Source organism: Ochotona curzoniae, unplaced genomic scaffold, assembly GCF_017591425.1.
Source record: "Ochotona curzoniae isolate NIBS_2020 unplaced genomic scaffold, NIBS_Ocur_1.0 contig_430, whole genome shotgun sequence".
Lineage (NCBI taxonomy): Eukaryota > Metazoa > Chordata > Mammalia > Lagomorpha > Ochotonidae > Ochotona > Ochotona curzoniae.
In genome coordinates this window covers 16,040,925-16,055,733 of record NW_024466219.1, presented here as the reverse complement: position 1 = coordinate 16,055,733, position 14,809 = coordinate 16,040,925, and the positions used below count along the sequence as shown (strand labels likewise).

The window sequence follows — 14,809 nt, the reverse complement described above, 5'->3', positions numbered from 1 at the left end:
TTGCACTAAAATGTGATGCTTATTATGTAATGCACTTACTAAAAAAAAGCTTTGATTCACTAAATGTACTTACTATGTGCCAGAAAGTGTATTAAGTCCTTTATATAAAGTCCACATTTTAATCTTCATAATGATCCCAAATGAGGCAGTGTATTATCTTAATTTCCCAGACTAGGCTCAATGAATTAAATAACTTGAGCAGATCAAACTATAATCTGCCTTCAAATTGCCTATCCAACATCACTTCCCTCTGCTTCTTTCTTCAGATCCTTCTGCTGTAATCCAATGGAGGGGAGTGTTGGAAAAGCATTGGCCTCAAATCAACTATATGACCATAAGCAAGCTACTTAATCTCTGCAGGTCTCAAATGTGGATAAAAGTAGTCTCACAGATTGTCATGAGGCTGAGAGCAGGCAATATATTTACATATACTGGCAACGTGAAGACAGGCTAAACAAATCTCAATCAATACCCCCAAATCCACTCATCTCTTCCCTTCAATTCTCAGCATTTTTTCTTTCTGAAACACTTACCACTCTTCACCTATTGGGATTGGACAAATCATCAAGATCCAAATCAAATTTCCAGCGTTTGGGAAGCCAGCTGTTTCACATCCCTGGCCAACATGGACCCTGGCCTTCACTCAGAAGCACATTAATCTGCAGCCTTTATGTGACACAGAAAACACATCTGCTATCCGTAACCAGCCATTTCATCTCGCCCCCCAATCAGAGGGAAAGCTTCTTGAGAGTTTGACCAGTGTCTTATCTTTCTTCTTTTTAAAGATTTATTCACGTATTTGAAAGACAGAGTGAGCTGGATCAGGATGAAACAAGGAGCCAAGCACCCTGTTTAGGTCTCCCACATGGGCAGCAGGAACCCAAGTGCATGGGCCATCATACACTGCTTCCTAGGCACATGAGTAGACTAGAAGTGGAATAAGTAGCCAGGACTCAAACTGGCACTCCAATATGGAACGCTTGTGTCCCAAGTGGCAGCTTAACTCACTGTACTACCATGCCTCCCTTCTTATCTTTCTTTATATTCCTCACCATCAGGCCTTGCTCATGGCACATATTTAATATGCCTCAGCTGGTTTACTGAAGTCACAAGTATAGATCCCAGCTTCTCAGGAAATACTTTATTTACTTCAGCTTAACACTGACCTCAACAAGATGGCAGATGCCATCACCAAAGCCTCTTGTTTTGCTGACTCTGTATGGCCTAAGGAAAGTAGGGAGCTTTCCTGGGCTGGAGCCTCGATTTACACAATCACTTTGTACCCTCTCCGTGCCAATGAGCTAGCTCACAGTGCCTGGCTCACAGTGCACCCCTCTGTCTTCTCCATACTTTCAGCCAACCAAGGATTTTCAGGATGGTTTTTGCAGGGGTTTGGCTATTGACATAGTTGAAGGGGCAACAGTCAGGCACTGAAGATTTAAAAACCAGGTACTATATCTGGCAAGGTTAGGTGAATGAAATTCGACTGTTTCATCTTATTCCCAGGATAATCCCAGTGAGCACACGCTGCACATCATTTTGCTCATGATGGGGACAAAGCAAATGCTTTCCATGGCTTCAGATGAGTTCTGTGGCCATCCCGGGCTCCCCTGACCATTTCTGGGTTATATAAATGTTTGATGAAAATCACCCCAAGGGAAATCAAATTTTTATAAGAAGTTAATGACAGCCCATTCAGATGTGCGATGACTGGAACTGAGAGTTTATTAACCCTTTATCAGCTGATATATTTACTTAGACTCTAGAAAAAGCCTAGATGGGTGTTTCCCAATACCCACTTGAAGTTCACACATGGAAGAATAACTGCCCTTAACAAAAGCTCCTATTGGGAAAGCTGAGTTCCCTCAGGGGCCAACTTGGGTGCCCATGGTGTCACAGTCTCTATGCATGTATGCACAACATTCCATATAGGCATGAGGACAAGGAATGTTCTTCATGCATCCATCTACTTCTAGCGAGAAAGCCACAGTGATATGGGGGGGGGGGTGGGAGGGGAAATTATAGCCCTGCAAGTCTACATTTTTAGACATTATCAAGTAAGCTTAGAATGTCCTTTTGGCCTTTTTCCTGGAGTGTGTCAGATGCCTCATGTGGATTCCTACCGTCTGACTTCAAATCTTACACTATCACTAAAAAAGGAGTCAGGGGCGGGGCTAGTCAGTGCCAATGTGATGGCACTGACAACATACCTTCTTTCCCCTTATCCTCAGTGTGACACACCTTGAGCTTCAACATGGGAAGAAGGCAGAATGGCGTCTGTAACACAGATAGCAATCCGCTGGCACAAGGTTCATTTTGTGTCTTAAAGCAAGTGCTGGATCCCATCAAGGCCAGGAAGCCTGCACACCCAAACCTAAGCTCCTGCCTGATCTTACTGTGGTTTCATCACTAAAGTGCACTTTTGGGCCTTCTGATGACACAGATGAACAAAAGAAGCCAGACACAAAAAAGCATACATTATAAAAGCCCATCTTTGCAAGGATCTACAACAGGCAAAACTAAACAGGGTGTTTTGGGGTGGGGGATCTACTGCGTAGAGAGGTAAGAGGATTCTTCTAAAGTGCTGGGAAAACATTTGCATCTTTCATCTATATCTTGATAGAGATGTAAATTACACGTAGTAAAAATGTGTCAAAACTCTTGAAATTGTAACACTTAACTTCAGTTATTATACACCAAAACAATATCAAAAGGCACAAAAAGAAAAACACAAACTATGGCTTGGGGAACTCTGCCTCTTTCTTTTTTACTTCAGTGAACATACGAAGTACTCAGTCTGGTTTTATATTAAGCACTGGAGGCTACTAAAGGAAAGTAAGTTTTGGATTCTGATCTGGAGTTTAGAGGAGACTAGAGATTTTCCTCTTCAAGCACTATGGCAGCTCTTAAACTTTTTTGACTCTCAACTTACATTAAGGAACAAGTCTCTCATATGCACACACACACATACACATGCCTATGGGCAGACAAGTATACATACACACACACACACACACACACACATCTAGCATAAAAGTTTCACAAAATAAAATTTAACCTTACTTATGTTATGTACCCTTAGATTTGCTTTCTTATCAGAGACTAATCTATTTATTAAAAAAAAAAAGCAGGTCAGACCCATTAAAGTGATTTCATGGCTCCCTTATTGTCCGGCGACTCATGGTTTGAAAACACTACCCTATAGTCTGTGAATCCCTCTTGGGCAAAAACCACTATTTCCAGTCTGTATCCTCAATGCATAACATATAGCTACAGCCTGGATATTTACTGACACTAACAGAGCAGGATAGCATTCTCAGCTGTTTTAAATAAAAAGAGTAATTAATCTGTCCTCATCCTAGGAAGCACAAAACCAAAACAAACAACAAACACAAAATATAACCCAAGCAGAGCAGCAGAGCGGCAAGAACAGCTCTACTACCCGTGAGTACTGCACTGGCTCAGAGTAATCTAGACCCAGTCCATGCTGAGGGCGCTAAAGAGGCTGCTGGCTCCTTCCTTAATGGCACTTCACACTATATCCTGTGAAGTTAGGCTCTTAACAGATTTCCTAAAAACAAAAAACAAAAACCACGATAAAAATAAGGTGCACAATAGCTTGCCTTCTGGACTGATTATAAAACACCTGCTTGGGCCTGGTGCGGTAGCCTAGTGGCTAAATTCCTAGCTTTGAACATGCTGGGATCCCATATGGGTGACAGTTCTAATCCCAGTGGCCCCAGTGCCCATCCAGCTCCCTGCTTGTGGCTTGGGAGAGCAGTCGAGGACAGCCCAAAGCCTTAGGACCCTGTATCCACGTGGGAGACCTGTACGAGGCTCTTGTCTCCTGGCTTCGGAGCAGTGTAGCACTGGCCATTGTGGTCGCTTAGCGAGTGAATCATCAGACGGAACATCTTCCTCTCTGTCTTCCTCATTTCTGTATATCTAACTTCCCAATGAAAATAAAATAAATCTTTAAAACAAAACAAAACAAAAAACACTTGCTCACAGCTGACAGATGGAAGGTCTATGGATTGTAAAGGTTGTGTCTGATACAACAGTAGTCCTCTTCCCCTGAGATCAGTATATTAGTGAGAAAGTTGCCCACATGGGGGTGGCAGGGGCTGAGGGGACACATCAGTAGAAGAGGTGTGGCACACTGCATAGAAAGATTTCTTTTTGTTGTATCAAATGGAAGAAAGAGCAGAAACTGAGCCTAAGCAAGAAGCGATTCTCCTCATCATGCTGAGAACAGAGCTCTCCCCACAGTGAGGAACTGTTTTCTTTGAGGAGGAGAAAGGATCTTGTGTAGGGCCTTGACCTCCGTTGCAGGACAGTGTTCAGATTGGCATCAACAAGCAGAGAGAACAAAGAGATATCTGAGATCAGGGCTCCACTTACCCAGGGAGACAATGCCACTCGGGGCATGAAGAGGCTGGAGCCTTCTGAACCAAAAGCCCCCAGCTGAAGGGACCAAGAAACGCTGATGGCAGGTCAAAACTAAGGAGCAGTGATTTAGTTCAAGTTTTTTAGTGTGCTGGGTTTGGGAGTTTGGGGAGGGAGGGATGCGAGATAGAGCAGAACTCCTGAGCAGCTTGATGGTAAGCGCAGACGAGCCAGCTGGTTCAACAGTGGGGAATCTTAGACCAGAACCCCACACACGTGGCGAAGAACGGCAGGCTTGCCTGTGGAGAAGCCCACGGAGCTAAGGACGCGCAGCCTGGCCCACAGTGCAAAGCTCAGCTGCTGTTACTGAAATCCTGAGGTAAAATCAGTTCTGAAGGGACACTGGCTAGGATATACCTGAAGCCCTGAAGGCTGGGGTGTCAACGCTAAATCCTTTGCCTCCAGGTTCCTAACTTCAATGACGAAAGGTCCAGAAACTGTCAGAGGAATTGCAAGACTCCACTCTGAAGTTTGAGAGGGAGTGGCAGGAAAAAGCCGAGACAGACCCTGAAAGCCAAAGCCAAAGCTTATCTCTTGTGTCTGCCCCACATAAAACACACGTGCCCTGTTAACCTGCTTCTCCCAGTCATCTTTGTGCCACACCATAACCAGGGACGGGCCAGGTACCAGGGACATTTGTGAACCTTCCTGGTAGGATCCTAATGTGCAGTATAACCTTGGGCAGGGGAGCTTCTTAATGCTCTGGATCACTAATTTGCTTATTTATAAATTCGAAAAAGGAGTGCTTATTTATAAGGGTGATGTGATAATCCAATGAGAAACTGCTGAGAAACATTAAACGCTGTATACATGTGAAGCATGGCATTCTAACTTTTCAGCTCCTGCCACTCACGTCTAGGTACAGACTGAAGAGTATCTTGCCAATGGGACTATATCCCAAAATAATAATAATAAAAAGAAAAATAAAAGAATCTTTAAGCCAAAAGAGAGACAGTGAAAGAGGGAGAGAGAAAGAGAGAGAATTTCCAGGCAGAAAATGTCACAGTGGCTACCAGTGCAAGTTTAGCAACCACACCTAGGAGTAAATTCTGCCTCTGTCATTAACCAGCTGATGCTGAATAAGTCATCTAATTTCTCTGAATGTTGACCTGTACAGAGAATAATGCCTTCCCTCCAGGACTGTGCTAAAGACTGAATGAGATCAAGTATAATCAAGTATAAAATGCTTTGCTTAGCATGTGGCAAGCCTGATGGGCCATAGCGACTATTTATAATTATTCTTGAAATTCGCCAGCAGTGTGAATAACCCAATGGGGCAACATCTGACTGGGGTTCTGATATTGTGGACAAGGCACCCTTAGATCCCCAACTTTAAGCACTTACATCAATAAGGTCGGACAGGTCGTGGATGTAGTACTTGAAGACTGAGGCATTGGTGGCTTCCAAAGCCAGTAAGTACTCATTCCGGGCTTTAATGGCCTTCAGTTTATTCTCCGTGTACTTTGCTTGGCGCTGAAAATGTAACAAAGTGCACTTTTACTTCATTTTTTTTAAAGGGAGATTGTTCTCTCAAAGATGAAAGTACAGTACATTCAAGAACCACAATTGTGCTGCTACTCCCTATGCGCGTCTGCCTTAAATTGGGTTCTAATTCTGTTTAATGAGATTCAAGGGCATAATGTAGATCAACTCAGGAAAGGTTAATGGGGCTCCCTACTTCAGATGTGTGCCCCACTTTGAGTCTATCTTCAGATATCATTCTCCATCCGTGCACCACCATCCTGAAGGAAGTGGCACTATACCCATGCCCAGGAACACTTGATTTCTGAAACCAAATCATCGGTCTACAGTTTTCCCTACTCCCTGGAACAATAGGATATTTACTCTTTGAAAAATGTGACTGTTCCCTGTGATCTGCTTGAGGTAAAAAAGTCATAGTCCATGTGCCCCTGTTCTGGCATTCTTGCCAGGGCAGACAGTAAGGGACCCACTTTCCATCACTGGCTACTAAATGAACCCGAAGCTTTGTTCTGCTCTTCATGGCACCTGTTGGGGAGTCCTGCCAGTCCTGCCTGGCAGAATGTCTTTTCTAGGTCCCTGACGTTGCCCTAGCATGCATACCTTCTCTTTCATCTTCTCTATCTTCTTCACTGAGCTCCTCCGGACATGTTTCTCTTCAATGCGGACATTGGCAGTGGAGTCAGGCGAGCGCGGAGTCTGCCGGTCCTCTTGCTTCACCGATTTACCAATTTGCTTCTCCTCCTGCTTCTCCGCCTCCTTCAGTTTGCTCTGAGCACTAATGCTGTCAGCATTGTACATGTGATATGTCTTCATGACCTGTAAGACACCCCCACCCCGGAAGTCAAGCCAATGGGAGTCAGTGCTTGGCTTTGTAGACCAACAGACTCAGCTGGACCCCACTTGCATGAAGCAATGCCCTCACACTCCTAAGGCACAAATCCACAGTATTTTGGTTCAGCAAATAACATAAGCAAAAGACCACTCCAAGGTACAGGAAAACAGTATTTCAGTTGAACCATTGTCTTTGCAGTGAAACGACTTCCTGTCTGTCCACTCTGTATTATTTAGTTTATCATCATGAGATGATTTCTGCTGCTTGGCTGGTCCCACAATATCAAGCAGAGAGGAAACAATGCTGCTTTCAGACTCTAAGGTAAACCCTTGCTTGGTTGGTTAGGAACGCTAAAGACAAAAACAAAGCCAACAGAGGAATCTATACTTTGTACCTTTCGAATACAAAATACGCAGAGGAAAAGGCTCCAAAAGATCTTTCCAGATCAGATAACCTCTCTCCCAGCAACAGCAGCAATAATGGTGGCTCTTGTTTACTGAGCACTTTGTATATGCCAGGCTTTGTGCCAGGTACTATGTATATATACATTTTCTTATTTCATCCATGGCAAATCTATGATCTAGATAATAAAAATCTACACAACAATTTAGGTTAAGAGCATGAGAAGGGATAAATCTGTACCAAGTGTAACTAGATTTGACACAGGAAGGAAGTAATACAAAAAAAGAGGGTTGCACTTTTCAAATTTTCCATTGAAGCAACTGTCTAGGAATCCAATCTTGTTTCTTAATGAGGAGGCCAGGAGGCCTGGATCTGAAGCTTGTTCCAAGCCTCTATTCACATGATGCCTGCTCTTCCCTGCTGGAGTGCTCTTTTTCTCACAGCAAACCTCTACTTCTATGTGGATACTGAAATCTAAAGCACAAATAGGGAGAACCAAGAAGCAAGCAGATTTCCATCACAGAGACCCAATGACCTCAGAGAAACTGGTGACGCAGGAATAAAGGCAGAGTTGAAAAAACAAGACCAACTATTGACAGTCAAAAACAAGACTTTCAGACCTCACCTTCAAGACTCGAAGGTTAATTGTCCTCATAAAGGGTTTGTGGACTGGATGATACCAGGTTCAGCTGAAGATAGGGATACTGAACTCAAAACAGGAGGGTCAACTGAAAATTCAATGTAGAATGTTGAGAGGACTCTTCACAGCTCACTTTCCAGACACAAATGGGAAATCAAAAGATCCTTTTTGGCAATCAGACCATTCAAGATCAAAGCTAGAAAGACTGATGTCAGGGTTTCCCCAAGGATTCAGCATAGTCAGTTCTCCCTCCAGCAAAAGCTACAGTTGGAATGGAACATTTTAATGCCCCTCAGTAGAATATGAGCAGACAGGGCCCGGTGCAGTAGCGTATTGGCTAAAGTCCTAGCCTTGCACGCTCCAGGATCCCATGTAGGTGCTAGATCACTCCACAAGTGGTTGCAACAGCCGGAGCTGATGTGATCTGAAGCCAGGAGTCAGGAGCTTCTTCTGGGTTTCCCATGCAGGTGCAGGGTCCCAAGGCTTTGGGCCGTCCTCAACTGCTTTACCAAGCCACAATCAGGGAGCTGGATGGGGAGTGGAGCAACTAGGATTAGAACCAGCTCCCAGATGGGATTCCAGTGTGTGCAAGGTGAGGACTTTAGCCACTAGGGCTACCATGCCAGGCCCAGACATCTCTTATTTGTATCCCTAATGCTAGTGCTACAGTCAAACAAGAGTTGGGGGACTACTGCCAATGCTTCAGAACGCATGCCAAATAGCAGTCTGAAGTAGCTCTTCAAACAAGCAATTGCTGCCTCAAGTCAAGAGAACATACCAGAAGCTGGTGCAGTGGTGTAGTGTGTAAAGACGCTGCTTGTGTTGCTGACATTGCTTGTAAAAGCCAGTTCAGCCCCAACTGCTTCACTTCTGATCCAGCTCCCTGGGAAAGCTCAGAGGATGGCCCAAGTGCTTGGGCCCCTGCACCAGTGTGGGAGACCCAGAAGAGGCTTGAGGCTCCTGGCTCCTTGCTTCAGATTGGCTAGCTCTGGCTGTTGCAACCATATGGGTAGTGAACCAGCAAGTGCAAGATCTTTCTTGGGTTCTGCCTTTCCCATTCTCTCTCCCTTTCCCTGTCCTCTCTGTAACTCTTATAAACAAATAAATAAACAAATAAATTTTACAAAACAGAGAGCCTATGAGAGCACTTCAAAAAGCTTGTGGAAAATATTTTGATGTCAAAAAATCTGAAGTACATGCATTTTAAGAAAATAATACACATACTTCTTGGACTCTTTGCAGGGTTTGGGACAGAAGCATTGAAACCTCTCGGGTAATGACAGCCCTAGTGCATCCCAGCACCTTCCTGGACTTCATATTCCTCCAACCCATGTGGTTTCCATGCTTTCACATGCATCCTTTTCTATGGGATTTGCTGTCCTTTTCCAAACATAGCTTCTAAATACCACTGAGGCAGAGAATCCCAGAGTTTGTTTGGAAGCAGTGTGTTCTGACTTCAAAAACATTCCTGGAGCATCAGTCAGAAAATGACAATGACTTATACCATGGCTTACAAGCTAGTCACCTCGTTACGAGGACAAACACGGGGAAAAGAATGCTCCCTGGGCCTGCTCTCTGAATAGCAGCTGTGGGCAGCAACCCCTGGCACAGAATGCCAAGTCAGCGAAATCAAAGAAGACAAGGCAGAGAGGCAGCTGGCCACTTCTGGCCAGAGTCTGGACTTCTTTCCAAAGGTATTTTTGTTTAGGACTACCTGGGCTCTGTACCCTTAGCTCATCATGGTTCAAAGTTCTTAAATTACCAACTCTTGGGGAAATTTTGGTCCTCCAAAAAAGATTCAGACATTAGGGGAAAGATGGAAGGTAAGAAAGATGCTGAGAAATATGGTGCGTTTCTGAAGTCCTTCGCTTCTTTTTTCCGGCACTGAGAAATCATTTCTGTTGCCTATAAGGTCACTGAAAGAAGGATCCCTTCCCTCCTTTCTGAAGAGAAAATTGGGCATAGCTACCTACAAGAAGCTCTCCCTTGTTCTCTCTTTAACCTTGCCGAGAGGCCGTGTGTAGTTAGTAGCTTTCTGAAGCTGGCATACAGTAGTCCCAACTACTGACTTGATGAAACCAGTGTTCTCTACAGGGTGATCACGCTGTTGCCCAGCACGTTTCTGGTTTTGTTGCCACAAGTCTTGTGTCCCAGGACATTCTTTAGTCCTAGGCAAACTTAAGGCAGTTAGTCATTCCAATCCTACTGTAGCTTATTTAGACCAGTCCTGAGTTCACTGGAGGGTAAAATGAACTCACAAATCTATTCTCTGAACTTTGTAATGGCCTACAGAATCTACAAACTCATTCCACTCTTAACTATTTCGGGGTATGACTCCCCAGTCACCTACCCCTAGGATATGAAAATGGGAGTATATAAAAGTATGGAGACATCAGGGTCACAGAGGTTCGGGGTATCTCTACGCTGATATTGCTGGTGGTAAAGATAAGTTAGAATCTAGCTTGCCCAATTCAGGAGATTCTGGTCTGGATCAGGGTTTCTTAGTCTTGGCATTGCCAACATTCTGAGCCAGATCATACCTGGTAGTGAGGGGTGGTCCTGCACTCAGCATAGTTTTAGCAGCATCCTGCCTTTGACTCCAGTTGTCAGGGGAGCCCACTCACTCCTCCATTTGTTAACAACCAAAAGCATCTGCAGAAGCTGAGCAGTGTCTTGGAGAACAAACCACCACCTGGCTTGAGAACCACTACAGCAGATCATTCTGCTGTCTTTGGAACTTTCTGGAGTTCCCTCCTTTCTAATTTACTTCCTTCTTTTCCCTTGATTCTCTGGATGAAATTTATCAACTTTTTATTTTGACCCTGGCCAGATCATAAGTGTGTACCAATATGCCTTATGGCAGAGGACATCATACTCAATCAATTATTGGATTGTACAAGCATGGGAAGACATCATGCTTTGCACTGACTGTGGCCTCCTGGTGCTGGGAAAGCAGCTGGCCAATACTGAACTGCCTGAAGACTGCAGTCATTGGTACTGGCCCGGCCCTCTCAGATCAGAATAGCAAGTTCCAGGGTTTTCTTCCTCACTCCAACACAACTTATACCATTTCACTTATTTTTAAAGTGAGAGTATATGAAAACATCAAGAACTCCGGGTAAAAACATCAAGAACTCCGGGTAACAGATTCCAGGCACGATTTTTTCCTTTCTGCCTTGAGACCCATCGCAGAAGTGGCATGCTGGACTTGATTAGGTCTGAGGTTTGCTGACTCTCCGACCTACTCCTCCCCAGAAACAGCCGCAAATAGCAGAGGCCCAATGTGCTTACGGGGAAATAAAAGGATTTGTATAATGACATGTGTCATATTCTATCTTAGTCAGTTCCCTGCCAGGAGAAAGGAATAGAGCTCTTCTTGGTGCCTAGCAGATGCTCTAAAAATAAAGAGAAGTAAAACATTAAAAAGACAAGGTTCAAAATACTATCCAGTCTGAAATGGTTCACATTGACACGCTTCTATTTTTAAAAAGCCTTAACTTCATTTGAGAGAAATGAAAATTTGGGAGCTGAACCAAAGGGTGCCATTTATCAACTTGATGTCAGAGTAGAAGAGCACAGAGCAGAAGAGTCACAGAGTAGAAATTCAAAACAAACGAGCATCATTGGAGATCAGATGAATACTCAGCCCTATTTACTTGTCTAACAGTTGCCAAGACACACCAACTACGCCTAGGCTTCTGGATCAAAACCCTGGAATTCTCTGACCCCAGATGCCTGTGAGGCATGTCACCATGGCCTGTACTTCCTGTGATTAAAATGAAACAAAGAAAACAAAGCAGGAAGAGAAGGGAAGGAAAGGGAGGAGGAGGAAGAAGAAGGGAGGAAGTAAAGACGGGAGAGAGGAAAGGAATAAACAGGTAAACACAGGAAATCAATTTCACCTCCAAACAAGATGGGAAAACCTAGAAAAAATGACAGTGAGGGCTGGTATGACCAGGAGACCAAATCCCTAAAAGGCATTCACTGCACATTTGAAGTATATACTGTAGGGCAGCAGGAATTTCATTAGTGTGCATGTATGAGTGCATGCTGATTGTAATTATAATTTACAAAACATGGTACCGGGAAAACCACTCATAATATTGCTTAGTATATGGAGAAACACACATCAGTCAAGACTGATGAAGTACCAGTTCACTCAGAATTGACTATTTTCTTCTCCAAGCCTGCCTTTTCACTGAGGTTTGGCCATTATAGAACCCCAGGAAGTTGGTGTACAGCTCCTCTGGGCCTGAAATGGTCCCTCACCTTAGGGGCACTTATGGCTCTACTTGACTCGTCTGGTCAAACCAGTAATTCAACCTAAGATTGCAAGCAAAATCTTGAACAATAAATCCTTTCCAGGAGGTACACAACAATAGTGTAAGGCAGTTCATATTGCTTGCCATTAGATTGGGGTCCCTTGTTGCTAAAGGGATCAGTTACACTGATGACTTAGACTTTGGCTGATCTTTAGCAATCATGCCCCAAATGAAGTCAATGTAAACTTGCCTAGCTGAGGAATGATTTTGAGATTTTTTTTTTCTCATTCAGTTTTGAAAATATGTTTTTAAAAAAGAGATGGGTGAGGTCACCCCCAGTGGGGACCATGCACTGTCTTCAACCCTAGTTCAGTTCATTCTATTGCTGACGTGACCATGGCTGTAAGTTGCCAAATGCTGCTTCCCTCTGCTTGTTCAGGAGCCAAGCATCCCATATGATTTACCGAGTAGAGCTCGTTCAGGACCTTCATCAAATCATCTTGGAGTTGCTGGCCAACTTCTTTACTCTGCAAGGAAAGAGAAATGAAGGTTAATTGGGAAACAGAAGGAGGGAGGAGAGGGCAACAAAAGCAAGAGCAACCCAGCCTCTACAAATAACACAGACTCAATTAAGGCCCATTATTTAACCCAGCAAATCAGATAACCACTGCGATCAGACCCAATTATAGTCAGATTACTCAAAGAGTTTTAATAAAATGAAATGTGCCCTTTTCTATAGCCTAGGAAAGGCAATCGTGTGGAGGGAAAATGGGTTGTAGTCTTTGATTTTTTTTCAATTGGTCCCCAAAGAGCAGGCCTGAATACCACATCCTACCTAGCAACAGTTGTTAGGAGGAACAGGCTTTCTCAGATATTTGCAGTCAAACATTCCAGAGGATTGCCAAGGAAAGTAAGAGGTGTAATGGTGTATAATAAGAAAAAGTTTATAAGCATCCAAGAACTTCAAAATCCCTAACTAAACAGGAGACTCCAAGCAAGAAGGAAGTAGATTCTCCTGGCTGTGGTATCTGAATAATGACTGCTTCTGAGATTAGTCAATGCTACTTGATCAGATAAAACATGGTAAGGGGTCTCTTAACTGGTCAAGTGCCAGTGGTGGTTCTCAGGACCTTTGCTGCTGCTTCCCCAGGCTGGCATCTAATCCACAGAACCGTAGATACAGAGGAGGAAGCAGGAAGGAAGTAATCACATCTTGCACACTGAATCCTACATGCCAAGCCCAAGAGAGGAAGGGATAAAACAGACTGGCATCACTGGGTTGCTGAGAGGGGATGTTCTTTTATCTTTTGCCAGCTCTTTCCGGTTCTTCACTACTGAAAATTCAGATACCAACAATGCAGAGACCAGCTCCCAGGCAAAGAAAGGGACAAAAGGAGAAGGCTTTCACGACAGAAATAATCATTTCAGACCTTCACGTTTTAAAAAGGCATATGCTCGGCCTTCAAAATATTATAAAAGTAATACATATTTATTACATGAAAGAAGGAAACTACAGAAAATACCAAAAAGGAGGACAAAAATAACCCTTAATTCCTGCCACTGAGAAATCACCCCAGTAGATTCTGTCATACATTTTGTTAATATGTTTTAATTATTATTTTTATGAAATTGAGATTTCATTATTGTTTTGTGTTACTCATTGAAATACATGTTGTAACCATTTCTTGCATGGTATTACCCTATAATGATATAACGGATTATAATGCTATAGTGCCTATTTGTAGACATTTACTTTTTTTTTCTTATTTTTATTTTTTCTAAGATTTATTTTATTTTTATTGCAAAGTCAGATGTATAGAGAGGAGGAGAGACAGAGAGGAACATCTTCCGTCTGCCAATGATTCACTCTCCAAGTGACCACAATGGCCGGTGCTGAGTTGATCCAAAACCAGGAGCCAGGAACTTCCTCCAGGTCTTTCTTGCTGGTACAGGGTCCCAAGGCTTTGGGCTGTCCTCACTGCTTTCCCAGGCCACAAGCAGGGAGCTGGATGGGAAGTGGGGCTGCTGGGATTAGAACCGGTGCCCATTTGGGATCCCGGCACTTTCAAGGTGAGGATTTTAGCCAATAGGCCACCATACTGGACCTGGACATTTACTATTTTCACACTTTTTATAAGTAAAAAGCACTACATCCAATTACGTTAAACATAATCTAGGCTCACACCTTTCATCCACTACTCCTGTAGGTGATATTGTTGGAGCAAAGACTTCTCATTTACACTATTCAAATGCCCTTGAGAAATGCAGTGCTAATTAAAAACACCACCAGCAGCATGCAAGAATGCTTATTTTATTCTCTCTTGGTTTTGACAATTTGATGTGTATTTTATTGCTATAAGTTTTCAGGTCTTTGATTTCTAGTGTACCTAAACATATTTAAAAGCATGATTAGCAGTGTAGCAATTGTGGTACAGTGGGTGAAGCTAACCCTTGCCACACAAGTCTAAGGCTGCAAGTTCAAGCCCCAGTTGCCCTCCGCCTGATTCAGCTTCCTGCTAATGACCCAGTAAAGCAGCAGCAGATTGCCCAAGTGCTTGGGCTCTTGTCAATCTCATGAGAGACCTGGGTAGAGTTCCATGCTCCTGGCTTAGCTGCCCCAGGCTGCTGTGGCCATTTGGAAGGTATGTCTCTCTTTCTTTCTCTCTGTAATTCTGTCTTTCAAATATATAAATAAATACTTTCTAAAATGCTTAAGAGTCAATTTCATCTTTCTCTTGTGGTTTG

The 14,809-nt window shown here is 43.5% G+C and overlaps 1 protein-coding gene across 5 annotated transcripts in view; it reads right to left on the bottom strand.

Moving 5' to 3' along the window:
- The window catches only part of SRGAP2 (SLIT-ROBO Rho GTPase activating protein 2), a 243,698-nt gene that overhangs the window by 61,704 nt on the left and 167,185 nt on the right, over window positions 1-14,809 (bottom strand). For all 5 annotated transcript variants that reach the window (XM_040985549.1, XM_040985551.1, XM_040985547.1 and 2 more), the window contains exons 5-7: window positions 12,529-12,591; window positions 6,529-6,744; window positions 5,791-5,919 (exon numbers count right to left, since the gene is read on the bottom strand). In XM_040985549.1, coding sequence (XP_040841483.1) covers window positions 5,791-5,919; window positions 6,529-6,744; window positions 12,529-12,591 — 408 coding nt within the window. The remainder of the gene's footprint in view (window positions 1-5,790; window positions 5,920-6,528; window positions 6,745-12,528; window positions 12,592-14,809) is intronic.